At 37.8% G+C, this 27,761-nt stretch overlaps 1 protein-coding gene across 1 annotated transcript in view; it reads left to right on the forward strand.

Annotated features, from left to right (window-relative positions):
• Positions 1-27,761, forward strand: part of ASXL3 (ASXL transcriptional regulator 3) — a 151,076-nt gene that overhangs the window by 68,318 nt on the left and 54,997 nt on the right. The window contains exon 7 of the mRNA XM_047794092.1: positions 8,955-9,118. Within this exon, the coding sequence (XP_047650048.1) occupies positions 8,955-9,118 (164 nt within the window). The remainder of the gene's footprint in view (positions 1-8,954; positions 9,119-27,761) is intronic.

Raw genomic sequence — 27,761 nt, forward strand, 5'->3', positions numbered from 1 at the left:
TGTCCAGATGAATGAGACATCCATAGGTTTTAGCACAGTAGGGCAGTTACTTATATATCATTGAGTAAGAATGATCCTGTGCTCTTGGGGAAGGTCATTCTTTGTTGAACCAACATATAGCTGCAGAACTAATGCAAAGAGAGATGAGCTCACCTGACATCCCTCAGCCAGCCAGACAGGGAATCATCTGTTTCTCCCATTAGGTAGACATCTAATTCACGCAGTTTCAGAAATGTGGTTTGAACTTTGCCTTCTCTAGTAAAAGTAACTATATAATTCCTAGAGTGTTGAAATCATTCTGAATTCAAACAAATACGGTAAGTCTGTTCTAACTTAAATTGGTAATTATGAAACTAAATCCAGTCCAAATCAGACTTTAGGCTCTGAGTCTAAATTTTGATTCCCATTGTGAGATTTTCCTAGTAGGATGTAAAATACCTCTAATTGTCTCTGAGTGCTTCCTTTTGGTCTTTGGCAATTTTATTTCATTTGTCAGTTGCAGAATGTTCACCCTGTCTGAGGTACAGGTTTCACCTGGGTTCTGGAATCCAAATGTGTGTAGCTCAGAGCACAGTGAACCCCAGTGTGTTTCCCTGAGGACTCTGCTGTGGGGGACACACTACAGACTTCCTCAGCTTCCTTTATATGCCACCTTCCCTAGAGAGGCTTAGGAAATAACTGAGCTTCGGTTTCCCTCAGTCGTTCTAGTTCTGATGATGATCTTAAAATTCTTAGGAGAAATGTATCACTCTGCATGGGAACTAATTGCTTTTTTATTTTTTATATCATGATTTTAATTTTTTTCCATCATAGCTGGTTTACAGTGTTCCATCAGTTTTCTACTGTACAGCACGGTGACCCAGTTACACATACATGTACACATTCTATTTTCTCACATTATCATGCTCTGTCATAAGTGACCAGACATAGTTCCCAGTGCTGCACAGCAGGATCTCATTTGCTAATCCATTCCAACGACAGTAGTCTGCATCTGTTAACCAATAGTCTGCATCTATTAACCCCAAGCTCCTCATTCATCCCACTCCCTCCCCCTCCCCCTCCCCCTCACTAATTGCTTTTGACAGATTTTTTTGCTTGTTTGTTTCATTTTTTGTCTTTGTTTATTCTTAGCCAGGTTTATGTATGAAACTTATCAGAATATTTCTCTGAGTAGCCCTCTGGCTGAGTAGACATGGTAACATGAGTTGCCATGAGTGAGTGCACTTGAAAAAACATTATGGATCCAAAGAGTATTTCTCTGATGATGCTATATAATAAAAAAGAAACAGGACTGTGTTGGTCCCTCTCCTGTTTCTGAATCATGCATGGTAGAAGGTATTTTTTGACTTGCATGACAGCAAATGGTAATAACATCTACTAGGGCCCTTTTATTGTCATAGGGCTAGAAAATTAGTATAGAATTAGACTACCAAATAACCAGGCAGTAGAACCCACATCTGGTGCGATGTATGGTAGGTATAGGCTAAAAATGGAGTTTGAAGTACATGGTTTTCATCCCTAATCAGTTGTTTTAATGCCCTTTATCCTTATCTTAGCAAAGGATAAAACTTGTTTCAAATCTCCCCTATAGATGCAGACTGTTGCCTTTGGAATGTATTAGCAATGAGATCCTGCTGTGTAGCACTGGGAACTATATCTAGTCACTTATGATGGAGCATGATAATCTGAGAAAAAAGAATGTATATATGTAAATGTAACTGGGTCACCATACTGTACAGTAGAAAATCGACAGAACACTATAAACCAGCTATAAAGGAAAAAAATACAATAAAAATCACTTTATATATTTAAAAAAACCTCCCCTGTGGATTTTTTTAAGAGATGGATTGTAAATATTTTTGAAAACTGTTTAATGATATGTATTCCTTCTTAACCACTTTTTTCTGTTATAAATTTCTCACATTTTTCCTAAATGTTGAACTAAAACGTGAGTTCCTCAAGTTAGGTCGTTGACCTAAACTAGTTTTTAATCATGTTTCTTCCCGTTCAGTAACACAGTAGGAGTTTAAAAAGTGCTTGCTAAACAAATGCAAGTTTCTAATGGATGTCTCTGAGGGTTTTTTAATAAATGTCCTTGCTGAGCCCAACTTCTGGGATTCATTCCAGTATATTTTATTTAGTTTAATCTTTTTGTAGTGAAGAATTACAACTTTGCTGGTTTCATAAAATGTTCCATACTTTTAAAATAAATTAATGCAGGAAAATAAAAATATATTTGAATAGTAACTCTAAATCCTGTCATCAAAGATAATTTCCACCAGTGTTTCATAAACATTATTTGACATCTGCTAATTTGTAGTCATAGAGGTCATCTTAGAAAAACTCTGTTACACCATTTTAATTAAAAATACTAAATTTAATTAAGTTTGGCCTGAATAGTAAAAAAGAATAGAAGTAAAACCAAAAACAAAATTGCTAAACATTGCCACGAGATATATTCATATCTAAAAGTTCTCTGCAAAAGATATTAAAAATATGAAAATCTGAAATGAGTGATGACCCTTTTAACTACTGAAACTTTGGACAATACATTATAAAGGATGGGGAGATAATTGTACTCAAAGCCCCTCTTATCTACGTTTTTGTTATTTTATTTTTTTAAATCAAGATTGTTAACATTTAATTTTTTTTTAACCATAATCCCCATAGTTCACTAACCCTAATACTGTATTTTGTTGTTGTTTTTGTTTTTGCTTTCTAGGGCTCCACCTGTGGCATATGGAGGTTCCTAGTCTAGGGGTCCAATTGGAGTTGCAGCTGCCAGCCTACACCTCAGCCACAACAACACCAGATTTGAGCTGTGTCTGCAACCTACACCACAGCTCACAGCAACGCCGGATCCTTAACCCACTGAACAGGGCCAGGGATTGAACCTACCTCCTTATGGATACTAGTTGGGTTTGTTAACTGCTGAGCCACAACAGGGACGCTTCTAGTACTGGATGGTAATAGATTCATTGCTCCTTGATAGACTTTGTACAGTTTCTTCATTTGTGAAGGGTCCTAGGATTCATGTTGTAGATGATTCAATTTCATCCTCTGATAATTTTTTCCTCCTTAGATTTTACTCTTTGAAAGCCTGCTTTTCTCCTCTGAGCATTTTCAGAATCATCCTCTCTATTTTCCTTCAAACAACAAAAACTAACTCTTGTTTTCAACTCTTGCTGAGTTTCTTTGCACAGTTCCTCCTATAACAAAAGGCCTTGGTTGGCCTCTTTCATGTGCCCCTTCTCTCTGTGTGCATCTAAGGGAGTGTGTGCACATTTTCCACAGAAATTCTGTATGGCTTTCCTTCTGGGAAACAGGAGACTTTAAACCAGCAGAATACTCACCCATCACCAAGAACTCCAGAGTCTTCAGCGTCTACTCAGATGGGTGCTCTTCAAACTCCCTATGGTCAAAGTAATAATTTCCCTGACCCTGATCAGACACTTCCCCATGATTTTTATCATGAGGTCAGCCTAGTGTCATCATCTATAGCATAAACTCTTATGTGGCAATTTGACCATTGTCACATCTCTGCTTCTTTCAATATCAGCTGCTTTACATTCTCTAGTGTCCAGGAGTTAAATGCTAATATCTTTTTTTTCCTCTGCTTAGTCTAGGGAGATGAGGTATCAGCTTTAATGAGATAAGACAATCAGACATAATGAGATTGTTCTTAAGCCAGTTAAGAGAAAGTAAGGATAATCAAAATGGAATTAATCATCCACTGTGGCAGCAGATTTAGCAATAAATTCATCTGCTCTTTGTTCCAAAATTATAAAAAAAAAACCCATGTTTTTACTTAGTTGGACATCTTAGAAATAGATCTTTTGACTTTGTCCTAAAAGACTATGTAACCTTCTGTATCTTTTTTTTCCCTATGATACTCCTAAATATTTTGAACCTTAAAAAATAGTAACCAACAGCATAAGTCTTGCTTATTGCATTATCCGTAACACATTGTTTCTAAAGTTTTAGAATTTTTTCATTTCCCGATACTCCCTCCCAAAGTCACTTTTGGTAAATGACCTCAACCAAGAGAATATTTTGGCCATCCATAAGATTTAAACAAATTGCTTTCCTATATTTTCAACATTTCTGTCTCTGTGTTTTGCCTTTGTCTCCTCTGCTGAGAAAAAAAAAAAAAAAAAAAAAAGCTTTTTCCTAATTCTCTCCTTGTAGTCTCTCTTATTTTACTGTTGAATACTTCAAACATATAGAAGAATACAGATACTAATAAAACATACAACTATATACCTGTCACCTTGTCTTTGCTCCTAACCAGCGTTAGGAATTTGTTGGACCTGATTTAGGTTAAAACAAAAATGCAATATTTGTACTTTTTTTTGTGTTTATAAGTGAGATTGGCCAACAGACTTTCTCATATTGTCCTTTTTTGTCCTTATTTTGGAATAAAGGTGATATTTACTTCATAAAATGAAGAGCTTTCTTTCTTTACCTATTTACTGGAATATGTGTAAAATTAAGTAGTAGGTGATATCCTTCATGTTTTGGTAAAATTCATCTTTAGAGTTACTTGTAATATGTACTGTATATGTATGTGGGGTAGGAAGAGTTGTGTATTTTACAAAAGTTTTCACAAATTTATTGAGACTTTCTATTTTTAATAGAATTTGAAATTTTGTAAACTTGAAATACCTTAGTTTGTCTTCAAAGGTATTAGCTAAAGTCATAGTAGTATGCTTTTTATGCATATTATACTTTTTAAAATCTAACTTTAATTGTATTTGCCTTGAATCTATGCTGTATCTCAAATCACATGCCTTTCGTTCCCATTCATGTTTGTTTAGGCCATCTTTCAAGAAGTATGCCTATTTTATTAATCTTAATTTTTTAAAAGCCTTTTTCTGTTGCTGATGGTTCTCATTGTCCTTTTCTATTTCATGAATGTCTATTCTTATTCTTTATAGTCTTTTTCCTTTCTTCTTTCTCATGTTTTTATTCTGTAGTTCACTCATTAACTTCTTAATTTGCACACTTAACTCTTGAATTTTCAATATTTTCCTACTCTGTAATATATACAGTTTATCTTTTTTTTTTTTTTTGTCTTTTTGCTATTTCTTGGGCCACTCCAGCAGCATATGGAGGTTCCCAGGGAAGGGGTCAAATTGGAGCTGTAGCCACTGGCCTACACCAAAGCCACAGCAACTCTGGATCCTAGCCGTGTCTGCAACCTACACCACAGCTCACGGCAACGCCGGATCGTTAACCCACTGAGCAAGGGCAGGGACCGAACCCGCAACCTCATGGTTCCTAGTCGGATTCGTTAACCACTGCGCCACGACGACGGGAACTCCTACAGTTTATCTTTAAAACCAGTTGAGCTGCATTTTATAAATTTTGGCATTGTCATTTAGAATCTAAGTATTTTGTAATTTCCATTACAATTTTTTTTTTCATTAACTCATGAAATACTTGGAAGAGTACTTTCAAATGTCCAAATATATAATGGGTGTAGGAGGATTGCACAGTTGCTGTGTTTCTGTTCTTTATACCTAATTTTACTTCTTTGTGGATAGAGAGATGAGATTTTATATTATTCTTCAGTATTTGTTGAGACTTACTGGTTGTTTTTTTTTTTCCCCCTTCCTTACTCCTCCTTAAAGGTTTAGTGCAATGTCCTATGTTAAGTTCATTGGTTTAAGGTTGATTATTGAGATTTTAAAGTCTTCTGTATTATTATTATTGTTATTATTAATTATTATCATTATCTTGGCTGTTCCCATGGCATGTGAAAGTTCCTGGGCCAGGTATTGAGTCCATGTCACAGCAGCAACCAAGCCACAGCTGCGACAATGCTGGATCCTTAACCTTTTAACCAGCAGGGAACTCCATAAAGTCCTCAATATTAAGACACGTTGTTTGATATCACAGTGTCTGGTAAAATACGTTCATACTTCCCACTAGCATTTTATAGTGTGACTTTCTCTTTTTAATTCTGTTCAATTTTAAATTTTGAATGCTCTGCTGTTTAAATGGATGCAGGTTTACAGTCATTATATTTTTCCAATGAATTACTCCTTTTATCCTTAAGGAATTGTCTTTCTTATCCCCAATAAGGTTTTTTTTTGTTTTGTTTTTGTTTTCTTTTTTTACCTTTATCTTTGTCTGGTGTTAATATTGTCATATTGCTTTTTTTGTTGTTGTTTTGAATGTCTGCCTGGTATTTCTTAGTTTATCTCCTTTTCTTCTATTCTATGTGATTTTTATTTTAAATATATCTCTTATAGTTAGATTGTGTTACTTTTAAACCTAATACGAAAATCCATTTGTGTATATTTTATTGTGTTGGACTAAATTAAAATTGTTTTTCTCCTTTTATGCCTTCCTTTGATTGAATTTTCCTTGCATGAATGTATTTGGAAGTTAGAAGTCTTTTTCATTTCTTTCATGGGTGACCTATGGAATTTTAACAAAGTCAAGAACTAGAATATATCATATCTCTCTTCTTCCCAACCCATGCCAGGGTTATATAGTATTATCATTTTCATCATACCTTCCCATCTTGCATGCAGTCGTTGTCTACTGGATTTTGTTTTACTTTCTTTTCATTTTGGTTTAATTCTCATTAGGTATTAGTTTTATTTTTCACAGTTAATATTTATTTGGGGCTACTCATGTCTGTTAGTCATAGTATATCATTGCTCCTGCAACCCACTCATTCTGTCTCTGATTTAAGTTTGTTTTTTGTTTTTTGTCTTTTTTTGCCTTTTCTAGGGCCGATTCCAAGACATATGGAGGTTCCCAGGCTAGGGGTCTAATTGGAGCTGTAGCTGCCAGCCTACGCACAGCAGCAATGTGGGATCCGAGCCACGTCTGCAACCTACACCACAGTCCATGGCAATGCTGGATCCTTAACCCACTGAGCAAGGCCAGGGATCAAACCTGCAACCTCATGGTTCCTCGTCGGATTTGTTAACCACTGAGCTATAACGGGAACTCCTGATTTAAGTTCTTTATAATAACATCCACTAATGGTTTTTTAGAAAGATTCTTTAAGGGATAGAGTTTCCATTTTGGATCCTGAAAATATTCTCGTATAATGGCTGTCATTGCCATTTAGGGGGACTTTATTATTAATAAATTCTAGATGGACACTTACTTTCCTGTGGTCCAGTGTCCATGACATCGACATTGATGGTATTTCATTGTCATTGTTATTTATTGATAAGGTGCCTGTGTCTTATTGTGATCTCTTTGGATATAGTCTGTTTCTGTTCAAAATTGTTTTAAGGTATTCATTTTATTTTTAATGTTTTGTGATTTCAACCTATCAGATGGGGGATAGATATTTATCCTTTTTAAGATTTGGTATGTTGCTTTATCTGAGGACTCTTGTCATTTTTTTAGATTCTGAAATTCAGACATTAGTTCTTCAAGTATTGCTTCTGTACCATCTGCTGTGTTTTTTCATTCTGAAACTCCTATAAATGTACATTATGTTTATCCCATTCCCTGTATTTCTTCTCTGTCCTGTTTTTTTTTTTTTGACTCATCATTTTTAATGCTTATTCTAGATATTTTTATCAACTCTATCTTTAAAGTATTCAATAATTATTTTATCTACTTTATTCATTAATATTTAAAAAATTTAAACCAAATTTTATTTGTAAAAGTTCTGATTCTGTTTCAAATCTGCCTTTTTAAAACCATAGTGTCCTGTTTTATTCATAGTGAGCTTACTTCCTTTTTTTCCTTTTAGAGCTTACTTCCTCTAATTATTTAAAACAAGGGCCAGCAATTTTTCCTTCTGGGGGCCAGAGAGTACATACTGTAGGACTTGTAAGTCATGCAATTTCTGTCATGACTACATTCCAGTAAAAGTTTTTTTACCAGTAGCCACTGGACTGAATATAGCTCATGGGCTATAATTTGCTGACCCTTGATTTAGAATATACCCTATTAAAATCACCCTCAAGTGTTTCTCTTAAGCAACTGAGAGTGGCAGTTCTTCTGTTTGATGCCTCTGCTGACTGTCCCTTATGGTGGGTTGTTTTCTTGTGTGTCCTAATTTTAATTTGTGGTTACTCTTTACAACATTCTGTTGGAGGCCTGGGTGCCTGAGTTGTAGAATTATCCTACAAAGCATATTGACATTTCAGACCTTACAGCTAATATTTATAAAAAGGATTACTTTTTAAAGTATTACTCTCACAGTTCAGATCCCAGAATAGGAATCTTCTGAAATAATCTGGGGCTTAGTCTTGTGTGTGACACATGGGGAACAGGCAGCTGTCAGCTATCAATGCTATCATTATCTCTGTTAAAATTAACAGCACTGTTATTATTGTTATCATTAATCCTAGGTCTTATAGAATCTTACAAAACTGTAGTTGTTACCATTTATGGTCCTAAAGTTTTGAGAATGCTGATTAATTGGAAGATTGTAATTAAAATACTCCCTTATCGAGACCTGGTGCTTTGAGTTAAAAATATAGATGGTATTGAGAGAAGTATACACTATGAAAATTAAAGACAACTAAGGCAAGACAGAAATGCAAGGAAACCTTGGAGATTTACTTTGGAAATAGCCTTTTTATTTTTATTATTTTATGGCCACACCTGAAGCGTATGGAAACTCCTGGGGCTAGGGATCAAATCAGAGCTGCAGCTGCCGACCTACCCCACAGACACAGCAACACCAGATCTGATCCACATCTTCAAACTACAACACAGCTTGTGGCAATGGTGGACCCTTAACCCACTGAGTGAGGCCAGAGATCAAACCCACATCCTAATGGATACTATTCAGGTTCTTAACCCATTGAGCCACAATGGGAAAACTCCTGAAATTATCAATTTTAAAAGAGAAAGAATTAAATGCATTATCGAATATATATATGTTCAATATATACATATATATGTGTGTACAGGTGTATGTTTTTCCCAATCCATAGTGAATCCATGCCTCTTGCTTGTTTACACAGGACACTTGAAGTGGACCAAAGCTGAGGACATTGACATAGAAACCCCAGGATCTATTCTTGTCAACACTAACCTGAGGGCATTAATAAATAAACATACATTTGCCTCCTTACCTCAGCATTTTCAACAATACCTCCTGCTTTTGCTTCCAGAGGTGGATAGGCAGGTAAGTAGAAGTTTCAGACATTTGATATTTGTCACTAGTTATATTATTATGAAGTGGCAGGTCTGTTATTGAGGTTGACTGATAACACAGATGGATCATTTTGTAATAATCTTAGTATATTTATGTGATTTATATACTTATTGCTAGCATTGGTATGTTTGTTTAATCTGCCAAAGCAGAATCATTTTTTATTATCAGTAGTGAGCCAATTCAGATTTTAAAATACAGCACATTGCCATAGAGTGAAAACAACAGACCTACCCACAATGGGAAGGAAAAACAAAGAAATCAAACATTCCATTATCAAATAAATCTCTGAAGTAGCTGCTCCTTTGCCCTGAGGGAATATTGAAATATAGCAATAAAAAGCCAGGGTTTCAAAGAAATTATGTAAATGTTTTTATTCTCAACTCTTTCCAAAAAGCATTTAAAATTTATGTTTGGAATTGCCTTCTGAGAGTCTATCATCAGGAATATGATTGCCTATAAATAATCACCTTTTATCTTTTTTTTTAGTGTAACTGGAAATGCCTTAAGTGTATTTTTGTATTTTTGAAAAGCCTCTAAAATAAGGAAATACAAATATAGACTCATAATAGCATACATCAATCATCTTCTAAAGCTGTTCCCTTTGAAAAGAAAAAATATTTCATCACATAAACTTTTATTAAATTTCACAAAAATTATTAAATGGCAACTAGGAAGCATTTCCTTGTGATTCTCAGTTCAATAAATTTTTACTCTGTATATAGTTTCCAGTTGATGGACATAATGTGTGTGTTTATGAATTTGCTTCTCAAAATAATAGGTACCTCCATAAATTGAAATGGGCAAGACTGATCCAATATTTCCATATTACTTTGAATAAATTTTCTTAGCATTTGATTCTGTTTTCTACTAACTTACCTACCCTTTCATAAATACTTAAAATTTGATGAGTTACTATTTTCTGCATTCTTTTGTATCCCTGGTGGAGATTATTGGAGATATTTAGAAAAATACTGTTTTGATTTTGGGTACCTTTTTGTTTTAAAATTTGTTCAGTTTTTTTTGTTTGTTTTTAGTGCTTTGGAAATATAGTAAGTGCCTATTATATGTTTTTTGACTCAGTGATTATATACACTGTAGTTGGATACAGAAGCTATATTCGTGAATAATGAAAATATGAGTTTGAAACAGGTAAGCTTAGGGGAAAAAGCCCAAAGTAAATTAAGCTTTTATATATAGAAGGGAAAAATCAGAGACAAATTTGAGGTACCTGAATGGAACCTTGAGGTATAGGCAAAATTTGAGTAAAATAAATAGAACTGTATTTTATGTGAAAGATTCAGAGCTACAAAATCAAAACCCAATTCTGAGGGAGTCTGGATTATAGGAAGAACTGTACAAATGAATCTGGAAAGACAAATTAGAAGCCAATTTAGGAAGTTGCCTTGAGTATAAGGCTAAAGAGTCTGAACAGTGTTTGCCCTGTGTTTGCAGGGCAAAGCCATTGAGAGCTTTTGAGGAGAACTATAGTATAATAAGATGGCTGCTTTTTAAGAAGACAGTTCTGGCAGAACTGAAAAGGGAATGTTAGAGACAGGAAGCATGAAAGGGGAATGAGTCATTAGAAAAAAAGTTTTAATTGTTCCAAAAGGCAAAATGAGGGCATGGATTTAGAGAAAAGCATTGAAATGAAAGAGGAGTAGGATAATGCAGTCACTACCACCATCATCCTCTGGTGGTATTAATTGTACATTTTATCAAATAACATTTGAAGCAAGGTGTAGGAAGAAGCCACTGATGATTTTCATATTTCAAGCTGGTATGACTGAGCATTGAGTTCAGATATTTAGGAAAACTTTGTTTATTTTTTTTTGGGGGGGGGGGAGAGGGAGGTGGATTTATAAGCTGTCTGGCTATTTCCTCCAAATCCAGATATGTGTGGTTTATTTTGTTTATAGTTCCACCTCCAGCTCCTGGTATAAGATTTGGCATTTAAAAGGTACTCACATCTTTTTGGAGTGAGAAAATAACAGATAGTCCTATAATTAGCCAAATATTTCAATAACCTATGAGGCCAGTCTAAATCAATCTAATATTTAATTCAACCTGTAGCAGTTTCTGTTACTCAGTTTTTTTCAGTCACTGCAAGAAATGTAAATGAGTAAGGCACAGTACCTGTCCTCAAATAATATATAATCCATTGTAGAATTATTTAATCAAGAAATATTTACTAAGCACATGTTATGTGCTGCATACACTTTGCTAAATATGGAGGATACAAAAATGAATCTTGCAGAACAATAATAGACCGAGGAGAAAGACAACCTCATGCTGAAATACAGTTTCATCTTTACTAGGAAAGAAGTCTAATAACTGGATAGAGCTATACCAAATTTAGTGTAAGACCAGGCAGGGTAACATAAATGTCAAATAAAAGTATAAAGAAAGTCCTCTGAAGGCACAGAGGATGAAGAACTTTCATCTGAAAATAGTATTGGAGAAGTTTTTATGGCAGAACGGATACTTAACTTGAACCTTAAAGAACTGATAGGTATTTTATAAGTAGAGCCAAGGAAAAATGAATTTTGGCAGAGGAGGAACATGTCATTATTATAAAGACTTGCTGCTTGTGTGGTACAATGCTGCGCCATAGGGTAGCATGAGCTACCACCTCGATGAGCTGGTTGCACATTAAGCTCTGTTAACTTTTTCTGAAACTAGCAGGTACCATTAGAGAGAGTAGGATGGACAGGGAGTTTGGGATTGGTGGATGCAAACTGTTATATTTGGAGTGGATGGGCAATGGGATCCTACAGTACAGCACAGGGAACTGTTCATGACTGGGTCACCTTGCTGTACAACAGAAATTGAAGGAACATTGTAAATCAACTATACTTTAATAAAAAACAAGATTTTTAAGAAATGAAAGAAAATTTAAAGAATACAAATAAAAAAGATTTCTCAAATGAGAAGTAGCATGCATAAAATAATTTAAATAAATATTTTAGTACATGGACATAGGGCAGGAGCAGAATATCCAAAGGGATAGTTAAATATGGTCCTTATTTTCTCTTAGAAGCCAGTAGCCCTGTGACTAATGTAATGGACAGGCAGAAAGATAAGATCCAGAGAGACTGGGTAAGAGACCATGGGAGTAGTTGAGATAAGAAGTAACTTGGGCATTGGCCTTGGAAATGAAAAAAAAAGGCCAGAATTCCTGGCATATTTTCATATTTCAAGTGTCAAGGAATGACATTGCCTATATGGTGGGTTTATAGAAGGTCTGGAAGGCTACTGGAGATTTTATCTAGGGTGATTTGGGAGGACAGAAAGCCTATCAACTTTTGATACCAAAAAATTTAGCACTCTGTCTCTCTCTGCCCTGCTGGAGGTGAGTTCAACCCTCTCTCATAGCAGATAGGAACAGGTGACTTGATGCATTAAGTTTCCAAAACTGCTCTATTTCAGTTCAGTTTATAAAAATCCAAAAGGGGATGCACTGAACATCCCCATCTAGACCAGAGAGTAGAAAAGGCATGAAAATGTGAATCTGATTACATAAGTTTATTTGAGCCAGTGGGAGGTACTATAATTATGTGAAATACCTAAGAATCTCACTTGTACAAAAGCTTGTTTTGAACCTGAGTGGGACCCCGTGGGCTGGCTCCCAGGGCTCCCAAGTACAAATCCTTTCTGTGTCCCCCATTCTTATTTGTAGGAAACAGGCTTCATTCCACATCCTTGACTCTCCTGAGCTCCTAAGGGCAGGTTCTAACAGTTGCTAATCAGGGAAGGAAGGGGATGCAGAGACTAGGCAGGGGAAAGGAAGAAGCAATAGTACCCTCTTGGGGCAGGGTCCTGGTCCCTCCTCAAGGCATAGTAATATCTTTAAGTTCTGCTGAACTGAAGCTCCCCCCCAGGTGGAGGTTGCTAACTTGCTGAGCACAAGATTCCTGGAAGCACCTTCCTGTTACCTCATTACCAACGAATCCAAAGAAAGTCAGACACTTGGAGTTTTCAATTTAAATTTTGTCTGTAAAAATTTTCCCCCTGAACCACTGGGGAATTCAGGGTTTTTAAGCAAAAGCCATCTGTTCTTCTTGCTTGGCCCTGCAGTAAAAACCTCTCCCTGCCCCAAACTCCTACATTTTGGTTTATTTGACCTCACTGTGTGTAGGGCACACAAACTTTGATAACTTTTTCACATAAAATTTGAAATTCCCAGCTTTATTGTTTCCTTCCTTTGACTACTTCATGTTTCTGCCTGATTCTCCCCTGAAGCAGTCCTATAGGCTCTCCTGTTCTGGAACAGGTGAAGCCAAGACATTTCATTATTACATCTTTAAAATAAGAGAAGCTAGATTTCCCATTTGTTTTGCCAGTGCCAACTATCATTAAGCAAACCTGTCTGTTTTTTTTTTTCCCATATTTCTCCTACTTCTTTTTTTTTTCCTAGAGGTCTGTTTATCGTAGATTACAATTTTTACTTACTCCTAGTTGTTTTTAATAATGTTGTCTCATCTAGTTTTGTATTTAATTTTACTCTGCACAGAGTATACTGCAAATAACAGAAAATCAAACTCTAACTAACTTAAATGGAAAGAAGATTTATTGGCTCAGGTAGATATAAGATAGAGGTTAGAGTGGACTTCTGATTATTGGTCTTGGGAGTCAGTTATTATCAAGGACCCATTTAATTGGTTTTAATGAGTACATTTAAAAAAGCTTCTCCTGTGTTGTTGGCACTATTCTAAACTTGAATCCCTTTGTGGTGGGTTGGCTACTTTAGTCAAAAAATGAGTACTTGCCTGTTGGTTCACACTCATGGAGAAAATACTTCTAGCCTAGTATTTCAAAGATAAGATTTATGCAAATGGTGCTATGTACCATTGTACATTGTTACCAAATGCAAGTTCATGTGCCTGATGCACAGTGAGGCCAAACAAACTGAAACATCAGAATTTGGAATAAGGCCAAGCAAGGAGAACATGTGGGTTGTGCTCAACTAGCATTGATCATTTTACCATGTTGTTACTGAACTCAGGTTTGGCTGCTTCCTACTCAAAAGCCAATAATCCAGGGGCAAATGTTAGTAGAAAGGAAAAATGCTTAATTCAGAAAAGCCAGCAATCTGAGGAGAAGGTGGACTCGTGTCCATAGACCAACACCAGAAATTTTGCTCAGCCATGGCAGTTTTTAAAGGGAAAAATGAGAAGCAATCTCAGCTAATCATTAAAGAGGTCAGATTCTTCATCATCTTTCCATTGTGTGTGGACCTGCTGACTCCTGATCTTCCTTTTGATGCTCTCTTGCCTGCATGGTCCACCCGCAGATTTGCTAAGGGGAAACGTGGGGGCAGAGAGTCCGTCATTCTGTAACTACTTAATTTTTCATTCTTACTCCTTTTATTTATTTATTTTCCTTTTTATAGCCTCACATGCAGCATATGAAAGTTCCTGGGCCATAGGTTGAATTGGAGCTGCAGCTGTGTCCTCTGCCACAGCCATAGCAACACTGGATCTGAGCCACATCTGCAACTTATGCTGCAGCTTGTGGAAATGCCAGGGATTGAACCCACCAAGTGAGGCCAGGGATTGAACTTGCCTTCTCCCAGAGACAATGTTGGGTCTTTAACCTGCTGAGCCACAACAGATGCGTCTCACTCCTACTCCTTTTAATCCAGGAAATGAATTAACAGGTTAAGCAAGGCATCATGTCCATTCAGTAGAGCAGAAGTCAGGAATTAGTTTAAATGTTACTTATTAAGGTGTAAGGGGAACAGAGATAGACAAACAGGAAAGGCGAAAAAAGCTGCTTACAAATCCACACTGTCAGACATCATTCCATGTCTATGAAATTAGGGGCAAAGGTCTATCTTCTGTAACTTCATCCTGACCTAGGGTGCTGTATTTTCAGAGTAGAAGATGTTGACATGTGTCTGTAGCATCTCTTAGCTGACAGTTCTAATTGCCCGCTTACATACATGGGCAGAGTAAGCTGCAATTATTCTAATGCCCATAAAGATATATATTATTATGAGCAATAGTGTTATTCTTCTTTCATCAGATACTGAGTCTGTGACTCCATTGTCCTAGTCACTAACTGCTCAAGCTTGCTCTTTTTCTGACTCTGGGAGGCCTGAGAGACTTCAACTTATCCACAAACAAGAGGGACCTTTGTAGTTTGGGGTGGGGGGAATCACATGGTGCTGCTCAGTTCCACTGCGATTTTTAGATTCTATTAAAGTTTAGCCATCTGTCCCAGTAATGTCACTTTTAGCAATAAGATCCAGTACAGAATCCATCATTGCATTCAGTTGTCATGTCATTTTAGTTTCCTTCGTTCTGGAATAGTTCTTCATTCTTCCCTTGACTTTGATGATTTTGACATCTTTAGAGATTATAAGCCAATGCTAGTTTGTGTAATGTTCCATAGTGATCAGTTTTAGGTTGTGTACTATCGGGAGGAATACAGTGAATGATGCTGTATTCTCCTTGCACCTATGAGGTGGGACACAGTTATGATTTGTCCCAATACTGATGAATTTTGATTAAAATGTATCCATCAAGCTTCTCTTCATTCTTTGTAATTAAATAGTATTTCGTGGAGTTCCCATTGTGGCTCAGAAGTAAGGAACCCAACTAGTATCCACGAGGATGCAGGTTTGATCCCTGGCCGTGCTCAGTGGGTTAAGAATCCGGCGTTGCCATCAGCTGTGGTGTAGGTCACAGACACGGCTCGGTTCTCAAGTTGCTGTGGCTGTGGTGTAGGCCGGCGGCTGTAACTCTGATTCTTCCACTAACCTGTGAGTATTTTGTGAGGATGGTCTTTTAAACTGTGCAAATATGTTTCTCTTCAGACTTTCAATTTACTCACTTATTCCTATACATATAATTTCACTGTTTCCTAGTCTTTCAATAGGTTATTATGCTCAGTTGTCCACATTTGGTCACTAGGAACCTGTTCATGCTCTCTTCTGTGTCTTCTGATGGTCTCCATCACTCTTTGAACACTTCCTTACTTTGAAAAACACGTCAAATTATTCCAGTCTCATCTTAGAATTTCCCTGTCCCAGTCCTGCAGTGAACCCTTTTTCCAAGGAGCCATGGTTCCCTATAGTGAAAGATGGTATTTAGAAAGCAAGATCTCACTAAACATATGCTCTTTGCTCTTGGGGTGTGGCTGCTCCCAGGTCTAGGACAGACCCAGGAACTATATCTATGTATATACAAGAACGCATGCATGAATAGGTGTATGTGCATGTGTGTGTGTGAACCCTCCTGTGTTCTGGAGACAAGGTACAGCTTACAGAAGAAAGGGTATGAGCCTATTCACAATATATAAATATATCACAATTTATAAATATAGAAATATCTACATATAAATATGGAAATATCTAATCTGACTAGTATCCATGAGGACACAGGTTTAATCCCTGGCCTCGCTCAGGGGTTAAGGATCTGGTGTTGCTGTGAGCTGTGGTATAGGTTGCAGGTGTGGCTCAGATCCAGCGTTGCTGTGGCTGTGGTATAGGCCAGCAGCTGTAGCTCCAAACCATATGCTGCAGGTACAGCTGTAAAAAGACAAAATGAATAAATAAATTTTCAAAATAAAAGGGAAAGTGGGAGGGGGAGAGACCACCCTCTTCCTCATTCTTTGAGCAGATGTCAAGCCTATGTCAGACAGGGTTTTTTTGGCTGTGCCCATGGCAGGCTGAAGTTCCCAGGCTAGGAGTCAAACCTGGTCATGGCAGTGACAACACCAGATCCTTAACCACTAGGCCACCAGGGAACTCGCCAGGTGGGGGAGTCTTTTTCCTTATCTAGTCAAAATGTGTCTGTTGTGGCACTATTCAAATCAGCAGAAGAGTGGTAACGTATACCAACATGTGTTAAATCATCTCAGGTTTCAGTATGATGAGGGGCTTCAACTTTGGAATGTCACCTTTCCCCTATATTCCTGTCCTTGGTGTGTGCAGAGGTACATGTCCTAAGGTTCATTATCTTGCTGACCTCCACCAGCAGGATGCAGGCCTCATTTTTTCGTCTAATGGCCTGGGGCTTTTATTGCTTGGTTTCATGGTTAAGCAGACCTGTTTCGTTTCAAGATGTTATGATTCCTTTCTTGGGTGATCATTAACTTACAGTGGTCTCCCAAAGTTCCACTTCTGTCTTTAATTCCCTAGTAGGAGTTCTAAAACTACCTGTGTAACTACCCTACATACTCCCTTAATATATTAACTGTTGCCCTTACTTAATATATCTAAATAGCTGATTATCCCTCTTGGAGGTAGTCAGTCTTCCATCTTGGTCCCCACAGGTCCCCACGGGGATGGTCTCCTTACTACCCTCAGGCTCTGAGTCTCCATGACAGCCCACCTACCCATCCACTTGGGCTCCTTGCCCTTCTTGCTCAACCTCTGACACTGCCCATCTGGCCCCTCCTGTGCAGGTGCCCCCCTCCCACCATGCTCTGTCTCTGCAGCTCCTCCTGGGTGCTCACATGAAATCTTTTCTAACTCTCACAGACAGAATATAATTAATCCCTCTGTGTCCCCTTAGCACAATGCATATACAACCACCAGGACATGGTTCTGGACCTATAGGCTTTTCTCTCTCTCACTGAACCCCCTACCCCTAGAACCATTACATCCCTCAGGGTAGGAACTGTGACATTTAACACTATCATCAGTGTTTATCTGGTACATAACAGGGATAAATAAACATTGGTTGAATGAAGGAACCCAAGTCTTATTCCTCCTTGAAGCACTAGAACTTGCTTATAACCATCAAATTCTGCTTTCTCCATACGGATACTCACCTCACCCCAGTGGGCTCTGCAGTCCTGCTCAGGACCACTCCGAGCCCCTCTGCTCCCCCTCTAGACCAGAAGCCTATATTACTTTAGGCTTTGGGCCTGAATTATTTAGAGGTGGAAAGAGCAGGCCCTCTGGATTCTAATTGGTTTCAGCTGTTGGGAAGCCCCAACAGAGGACTGGGCAGAAGAAGGGTTAGACTGAGCCCTTCTGTGGGCTCTGTCCTATGTGGTCAGCCCAGGCTGCATCCACTGACCAGCTTCTATCAGAAGGTCCTCTCCACACAGCCTTCTCTGTCCAAGTTCTTATAACCACTCTCCCGCTTCCCCGCCCAGTCAGATACTAGCCTTCTTTATTAACTCTGGATTTCTGCACTATTCTCTGTGGTTTTGCTGCACCCTGTCCTCACCTTTATTGTCACTTTAATCTACTCTCTTCAAAGGATGCTGAATTGGAGTCCCCTTCATGGCTCAGTGGTTAAAGAACCCAACTAGGATCCACGAGGATGTGGGTTCAATCCCTGGCCTCACTTATTGGGTTAATGATCTGGCATTGCTCTGTGCTGTGGTGTAGGCCAGCAGCTGGTGTAGGTCACAGATGCGGCTCGGATCCTGTGTTGCTGTGATTGTGGTGTAGGCTGTCAGCTGTAGCTTTGATTTGACCCTTAGCCTGGGAAGCTCCATATGCTGCAGGTGTGGCCCTAAAAAGACAAAAGACAAAAAACACAATAGTTAATTTTCTCCCAGTTCTGGAGGCTGCAAGTCCAAGCTCAAGGTAGTAGTGTGCCTGGATTCTCCCGAGGCCCCTCTCCTTTGCTGATAGAAGGCCTCCTCCACCGTGTGTCCTCATGGGGCCTTTTCTCTGCACACCTGCATCTATGCTAGTCCTTTCTGTTCTTATAAAGATACCCCTCACATTGGGTTACGACTTCATCGATATGACCTCATTTAACCTTAATTACCTCTTTGAAGGCCCTGTTGCCAAATATAGTCCTAGGGTTAGGGCTCCAACCTATGAATTTAGGAGGGGATTCAATTCTGTCCAATGTACACATTTTAGAAATAAAATCACTATGACTTGGTTAATTGGATTTGAAGGAGAAGGAGGAATTGAATACTCACTTTAGGCAGTAAATAATAATTGCACATTTGAGAATAGCAAAAGCTTGGTATGTCTTTAAAGCTAAGATGGACTTAAACATCTTTTTTTTTTTTTTAATGGCTGCACCTAGGGTATATGGAAGTTCCTGGGCTGGGAATCGAACCCATGCCTCCACAGCAACCTGAGCTGCTACATTTGGATTCTTAATCCACTGTACCACAGTGGAAACTCCTTGAACATGTTTTTGTCTAAAAAATTGAGGCAATTGGTAGAAGAAATTAAGGATAGAAGAGGGAGGATTTGATTTATAGACCAGAGTGGTTTTTTTATTATAGTTTATTTACAGTGTTCTGTAAATTTATGCTGTACATCAAAGTAACCCAATTATACATATATTTTCATTCTTTTTCTCACATTGTCCTCCATTATGTTCTATCACAAGTGAGTGGATATAGTTCCCTGTGCTATACAGCAGAAACTCCTTGCTTATCCACTCCAAATTCAATAGTTTGTATCTACTGACGCCAAACTCCCAATCCATCCCACTGGCTCTCCCTCCCCACAGCAAACACAATTCTCTCCTCCATGTTCATTATCTGTTTCTGTCTTGTAGATAGAACATTTGTGCCATATTTTAGACCCTACATCTAAATGATAGCATATGGTGTCTGTCTTTCTCTTTCTGACTTACTTCACTCAGTATGAGAGTCTCTAATTCCATCCATGTTGCTGCAAATGGCATTATTTTGTCTTTTTATGGCTAAGTAGTATTCCATTGTGTATATGTGCCACATCTTAATCTATTCTCCTGTCAGTGGACATTTAGGTTGTTTCCATGTCTTGGCTATTGTGAATAGTGCTGTGATAAACATATGGGTGCATGTATCTTTTTGAATGAAAGTTTTGTCCAGATATATATGCCCAGGAGTGGAATTGCTGTATGATACGGTAAGTCTATATATAATTTTCTGTGGTATTCCCATACTGTTTTCCCTAGTGGTTGTACCAATGTACATTCCCACCAACAGTGAAGGAGGGTACCCTTTTCTCCACATCCTCTCCAGCATTAAGAGTTTTTGAATAGATGGAAAGGTGAAGAAACTGGTTTAAGAGAAAAAATAATGCTGATTTCTGAGACCAGAGAGAAGAGAAGCAGGAAGGAAGGAAGGAAGGAAGGAAGGAAGGAAGGAAGGAAGATATAACTAAATGTGAAGAGCACGGTGAAAAGTGAGGGGTTTTCAGCTGGTTGGTGGTGTATCTGCTCAGAGACTATAGGATTAGGGGTTTCAGGAGAGTAAAACAACTTCAGAAAGCAGCTGGATAGATCGTCCTCTGCGTTCATCTTGGGGAAAAAGTGGTTGCTGAACAGCCCTGAGGCCCCATTTGAGGTTAGATGACAGTAGACACACTTGGTCTACTTCTCTTTTCCACCCACCAATACTGAGTATTTGTGCATTTAGCTTGGTGCCAGGAGTTGGATTTTGCCAGGGTTGTTGGAGGTTTGCAAAGGCTCCAGTTGAAGGAGCCAGGAGATTTTAGGGGAGTTGTGAGATGCTTGCTGGGTGGTTGATTATGGGTGTCAGGCTGGATAGGGAGAAAGGTGAGGTCAGTAAGGTAAGGCTGGGCATAGTGGTCTTGGGGAAAGGAAAATGTGGGTGAAAGGGAGAAAGATACGTTACTGAACAAAAGGCTATAGTCTTGGAATAAGACACTTTGAATATAATCAAGTTTGGGCAAACACATGAATCCAAAGTCATCTCCTTGGCCATAGAATTTTGGTTTAGGGATCAAATGCAAAGAAACGATGGGCCAGACCATTGGTCAGTCCAGTGAACAGGTAGATTTGTAGCTAAGCCTTCATTCAGTTCCCATGTATGAATATTGGCTTAATAAATTCAATGCTTGGGTTTATAGCCGGACGTGGCTGTTTTGCCTAGCTCTCTGCGAGATGTGCTTGGAGAATTTTTAGAACCTTCTTGATTATACATAACAGATCCCTTCTTTCTTTAAGAATTTGTACTTTACAAACTGTGTCTACATAGAACAATTTTGTACCCATTTTTAAAATATATGGCAGCTGGTAGAATAAATGTCAACTAACGTGAAGTTGTATTTAGGTTTTTATTATACTTTCAAATCGAATGTCACTGATGAATAGGTTGTTGTCATTTCTGTCATCTGTGTCATTTTTAAGTTATGTTCATCTCTGCCTCCATTTGATGGTATTGGGCGATCAGGGCTATCTCTCCAAATATTTATAAGGCCATCCCTCAGCTGCTTCTAAATAAATTATGCCTATTATTATTTTTTTTGTCCAAATGGTAATTGCTGCATTACAATCCATTCTTACTGATCTCCCGATTTTGTTCTGCATTTATATCTGTGTGTCTGTGGTCTGTTAAATGACGGGCCACTGAAGGATATGTACTGTGTAGGCTTTTAAAATCCTATCTAGCTTTGTGCTCTTCAGGTTTTTGAACTCACTGGCAATAATGCACATAATTTTAACTGTGGAGAATGTCATTAAACTAAAATGGAACATTTACACAGTCCCTTTTGCAGAGAATTTTGGACCAGGAAAATGAATGTGTGTGTCAGACATTTTACGGCACATGAAAATGTGATTTATTGATTTCTGATGGCTCTGTTGGCATCAGTGTATATATTTAAAGAAGTCACGCAGCCTTTATAAATGCAAATGGGAAAGGGCTTTCCATCTTTTTCCTCCATGGAAATAGCTCATACAATTTGCAATAACTCAGGCTCTTCTTAGAGATTGCTCTATGTACTGTATGTATTGATTTTAAAATTACACCGTTATTTTATTCTACAAATGGCATATATAATGAAATGTCAATTTACCTAACAGATTATAAAAATTCAGAAGTATTAAAGATATGAAAAAATACAAGTATCTTAAGCCTTTAGGTAAAAGTAAGTGCATACTTGAGATGTAATTATTTTAATGGAACTGACACTTTGGCTTTTTCCCTGCTTCTGAAAGCATATCTTAAAGTACTTAGGAAATCCAATATTCCTTCTAGCCTAAGACACTTACTGGTGATAGTAAATCATATATGGCCAAAGACATCCTTGCAGACCATGCCTGGATATTTCCATTCTTGACATTTGAGTTTTATGCTCACAGAGGGAAGTGATTTCATCTGGATATTATTCATTTCTTGGCTAACTGGATAGTTACCATCAACTTTTGCTTATCAAGATCTGCTTCAATGTATATCAAGTAACATTTAGACTGGATTGAATTACAGATGTGCAAGTAATTGCTCATAATAGGCAATCCAACCAAGGGAACCTACTTCCATCCTGGGCATAAGGTGGTTTATTGAAGAACACACTCATTTAACATGGAGAACACTCCATTCTGTGCATTAAAACACTTCCCCCCGCCCCATACACTGGATAGTAAGTAGCAACCCCATGGTCTGAGGGGGGTATCTTGGTCCTGTGAGATCAACTGCCACTAGCATATCATATCAGATTAATAAATATTTACGAGTTCCCTTGTGGTCTAGTAGTTATGATTCATTGCTTTCAATGCTATGTTCCAAGTTCAATGCCTGATCTGGGAACTGAGATTCCACATCAAGCTGCTGCCCACCATGGCAAAAACAAAAGCAGATTAGTGAATATTTAATAGTGTCATCTAATATTTATATAATTATTTAGTTATGTGTATGCTTAATACTTAACTACCAGTTTATATAGGAGTGGAAAATAAGGAACTTTAACCTGGCCTTATCACAGAAATGACTAGGGTGTGCGAAAGGGAGTTGTGCATGTGGCAGATTACACATTAGTGCCTCTCATTTTGATAAGGAGCATTCTAATGCCAAGGTCACCAATGGACCATTAGGAACAGATGTTGTGCAATGACTTTTCTTTAAATTAGACTCAAGGGTACAAAAAAGAGAACTTATTTCACTTACTAAACCACCTTTAGAACTCCTAGTAGTTAATAAACTATTCAAATGATAAGTTCCCTGACAAAATATTTTAATTCCATTTGTAAAATTTATTAAAGATCATTGTAAAGGAATAAAGAATCAATTATAAGCACAGAGTGAACAGGGTAATAGGGTTTGAACCTATGGATTAAGGTGGCAGCATATCTGCATATTTAATTTACTTCCCTGCTTCTAAATTCCCATTCAAATTGGCACTGGCTTTTTCCCATTATTTTATTTCCTTATCAGTCCTGAAACCTGGGGGAAGAAGACCATCCTGATGCCAAAAACTATGGGGAATTTCTGCTGGACATAATGAAGGTGAGACTAGATGGAGCTAAGAGATTACCACCAGGAAGACTGCCTGGATAGGAGAACTCCATGTGGAATCTACATTTACCTTAGGCAAAACCAGCTGAGTTGTCAGGGCCAGAGACAAGGGTGGAGCCTGCAGGAGGAACAAATCTCTTTTTTTTTCCAAGAATCATAAAAATTTTATATTTTTAGCTAAACACCTCCACCCGACCCTCCACAAATATGTAATCGGCATTTATAGTCTTTACCTCTAGGGCCAAAGCCCTTTCCGTTCATTTGTTCTTTCTTTCTTTCTCTCTTTCTTTCTCTCTCTCTTTCTTTCTTTCTTTCTTTCTTTCTTTCTTTCTTTTTCTTTCTTTTCTTTTCTTTCTTTTTCTTTCTTTTCTTTTCTTTTCTTCCTTCCTTCCCTTCTTCCTTCCTTTCTTTCTTTCTCTTTCTCTCTCTCTTCTTTCTTTCTTTCTTTCTTTCTTTCTTCTTCTTTCTTTCTTCTTTCTTTCTTTCTTCCTTCCTTCCTTCCTTCCTTCCTTCCTTCCTTTTCCTTCCTTCCTTCCTGTCCTTCCTTCCTTCCTTCCTCCTTCCTTTCTCTTATTACAAATGATTACCAATCTTAGTTGCCATAATGATCATAACAATCTGATTTCACAGGATTTCCATCCCAAGCACATCCCCCTACCCCCCAAAATGTCTCCTCCAGAGACCATAGTTTTTCAATACCTGTGAGTCAGCATCTGTTCTGCGAAGAAGTTCAGTCTGTCCTTTTTTCAGATTCCACATATCAGTGAAAGCATTTGATGTTGGTGTCTCATTGTATGGCTGACTTCACTTAGCATGACAGTTTCTAGGTCCATCCTAGAAACTGAAATACTGGCATGTTGCTAAAAATGCCAGTATTTCATTCCTTTTAATGGATGAGTAATATTCTGTTGTGTATATGTACCACATCTTCTTGATCCACTCCTCTATCAATGGACATTTAGGTTGTTTCCATGTCTTGGCTCTTGCAAATAGTGCTGCAATGAACATTGGAGTACATGTGTCTTTGCAAGTCATGGTTTTCTATGGATAAATGGCCAGGAGTGGGATTGCTGGATCAAATGGTAATTCTATATTTAGTTTTCTGAGGAATCTCCATCCTGTTGTCCACAGTGGTTACACCAATTGACAATCCCACCAACAGTGTGCTAGAGTTCCTTTTTCTCCACACCCTCTCCAGCACTTCTTGTTTATAGACTTTTTGATGATGGCCATTGTGGCTGGTATAAGGTGGTACCTCATCGTGATTTTGATTTGCATTTCTCTAATAATCAGTGATGTAGAACATCTTTTCATGTGTTTCTTGGCCATCTGCATGTCTTCTTTGGAGAACTCTCTGTTTAGATCTTCTGCCCATTATTTGATGGGGTTGTTTGATTTTTTGGTATGGAGCTGCAGAAGGTGTTTATAAATTTTGAAGATTAATCCCATGTCAGTCGATTCACTTGCAAAGATTTTCTCCCATTCTGTGGGTTGTCTTTTCATTTTGTTTAGGGTTTCCTTTGCTGTGCAGAAACTTTAAGTTTGATTAGGTCCCATTTGTTTATTTTTTGTTTTTCTTGTCAATAGTCTAAGAGGTGGATCTGAGAAGATGTTGCTGTCATTTACGTCAGAGAGTGTTTGGCCTATGTTTTCCTCTAAGAGTTTTATAATGTCTGGTCTAATATCTAGGTCTTTAATCCATTTTGAGTTTATTTTTGTGCATGGTGTTAAGAAGTGTTCTCATTTCATTCTTTTCCATGTGGCTGTCCAGTTTTCCCAGCACCACTTATTGAACAGGCTGTCCCTTCTCCATTGTATATTCTTACTTCCTTTGTCATAGATGAGTTGGCTGTAGGTGTGTGGGTTTAATCCTGGGCTTTCTATCCTGTTCCACTGATCTCTATTTCTGTCTTTGTGCCAGTTCCATACAGTTTTTTTTTCTTTTTTTTTGGTCTTTTTGCCATTTCTTGGTTCTTAGTTAGATTCGTTGACCACTGCGCCACGACAGAAAGTCCCCATATGGTTTTGATGATTGTTGCTTTGTAGTATAGTGTGAAGTCCAGGAGCGTGATTCCTCCACCTCCATTTTTCTTTTTCAGGATGTCTTTGGCTATGCTGGGTCTTTTGAGCTTCCACACGAACTTTAAAATATTTTGTTCGAGTTCTGTGAAAAATGTCCTTGGTAGGAGTTCCAATCCTGGTGCAGTGGTTGATGAATTCGACTAGGAACCATGAGGTTGTGGGTTCGATCCCTGGCCTTGCTCAGTGGGTTAAAGATCTGGCGTTGCCATGGGATGTGGTGTAGGTCGCAGATGCGGCTCAGATCCCATGTTTCTGTGGCTCTGGTGTAAGCTGGAGGCTGCAGCTCCGATTTGACCCCTAGCCTGGGAACCTCCACATGCCGCGGGAGTGGCCCAGGAGATGGCAAAAAGACAAAAAAAAATGTTCTTGGTAATTTGATAGGGATTGCATTGAATCTGTAGATTGCCTTAGTTAATATTATCAAAATGACTATACTATCTAAGGCAATATACAGATGCCATGCAATCCCTATCAAATTACCAAGGACATTTTTCACAGAACTCGAACAAAATATTTTAAAGTTTGTTTGGAAGCACAAAAGACCCAGAATAGCCAAAGACATACTGAACAAGAAAAGTGGAGCTGGAGGAATCAGGCTATCAGACTGCAGACCATACTACAAAGCAACAGTCATCAAAACCGTATGGTACTGGCACAAAGACAGACATATACATCAGTGGAACAGGATAGAAAGCCTGGAATTAAACCCACGCACCTACAGCCAACTAATCTATGACAAAGGAGGCAAGAATAGGATAAGGATTGAATGAAAGAAGAAAAGAAGGAAGAAATAGAGACAGGCATCATAAAATGAGTTTGGGAGAATCCCTTCCTCTGCAATTTTTTGAAATAGTTTCAGAAGGACAGGTGTTAGCTTTTCTCTAAATGTTTGATAGAATTTGCCTGTTCAGCTGTCTGGTCCTGGGCTTTTGTTTGTTGGAAGTTTTTAAATCACAGTTTCAATTTCAGTTCTTGTGATCGGTCCATTCATCTTTTCTATTTCATCTTGTGTTAGTCTTGGAAGATTGAACTTTTCTAAGAATTTGTCCATTTCTCCTAGGTTTTCCGTTTTATTGGTGTATAGTTGCATCTAGTAGTCTCTTATGATCCTTTGTATTTCTGTGATGTCTGTTGTTATTTCTCCTTTTTTATTTCTAATTTTATTGATTTGAGTCCTCTCTTTTCCTTGATAAGTCTGGCTAAGGGTTTATCAATGTTGTTGATCTTTTCCAAGAACCAGCTTTTTGTTTCATTGATCTTTTCTATGGTTTTCTTTGTTTCTAGTTCATTGATTTCTGCTCTGATCTTTATGATTTCTTTCCTTCTACTAACTTTAGGTCTTGTCTGTTCTTCACTCTCAAGCTGCTTTAGATGTAAAGTTAGCTTGTTTATATTTGAGCTTTTCCTTGTTTCCTGAGGTGGGCTTGTATTGCTATAAACTTCCCTCTTAGAATGGCTTTTGCTGCATCCCATAGGTTTTGGATTGCTGTGTCTTTGTTGTCATTTGCTTCAAGGTATTTTTTAATTTCCTCTTTGATTTCTTCAGTGATCCATTGGTTTCTTAGCAGCATATTGTTTAGTCACCACGTGTTTGTGTTTTTTGCAGATTTTTTCTTGTTGTTGATTTCTAGTATTAAGGCATTGTGGTCAGAGAAGATGCTTGATATGATTTCAATTTTCTTAAAGTTACCAAGGTTGGATTTGTAGCCAAGGATGTGATCATTCTTAGAGAATGTTCCATGTGCACTTGAGAAGAATGTGTATTTATTTCTGTTGCTTTTGGATGGACTGTCCTATAAATATATATTAAGTCCATCTGGTTTAATCCATCATTCACGGCCTGTGTTTCCTTATTGATTTTCTGTCTAGTTGATCTGTCCATTGCTGTAAGTGGGGTGTTAAAGTCCCCCACTATGATTGTGTTATTGTTGATTTGTCCTTTTAAGGTTGTTAGCAGTTACCTTACATATTGTAGTGAACCTGTGTTGGGTGCATAGATATTTAAAGTTGTTATATCTTCTTCTTGAATTGATCCTTTGATCATTATGTAATGACCTTCTTTGCCCCTTAAAATATTCTTCATTTTAAAGTCTATTTTGTCTGGTATGAGTATTGCTACTCCAGCTTACTTTTGATGCTTGTTTGCATGAAATATTTTCTTCCATCCTCTCACTTTAAATTTGTATGTGTCCCTAGAAGTGAAGTGGATCTCTTGAAGACAGCATATACATGGGTCTTGTTTTTGTATCTATTCAGCCAGCCTATGTGTTTTGGTTGGGGTGTTTAGTCCATTAACATTTAAGGTAATTTTTGATATGTATGTTCTTATAGCCATTTTATTAATTGCTTTGGATTTGTT

Source organism: Phacochoerus africanus, chromosome 8 (genome assembly GCF_016906955.1).
Source record: "Phacochoerus africanus isolate WHEZ1 chromosome 8, ROS_Pafr_v1, whole genome shotgun sequence".
Lineage (NCBI taxonomy): Eukaryota > Metazoa > Chordata > Mammalia > Artiodactyla > Suidae > Phacochoerus > Phacochoerus africanus.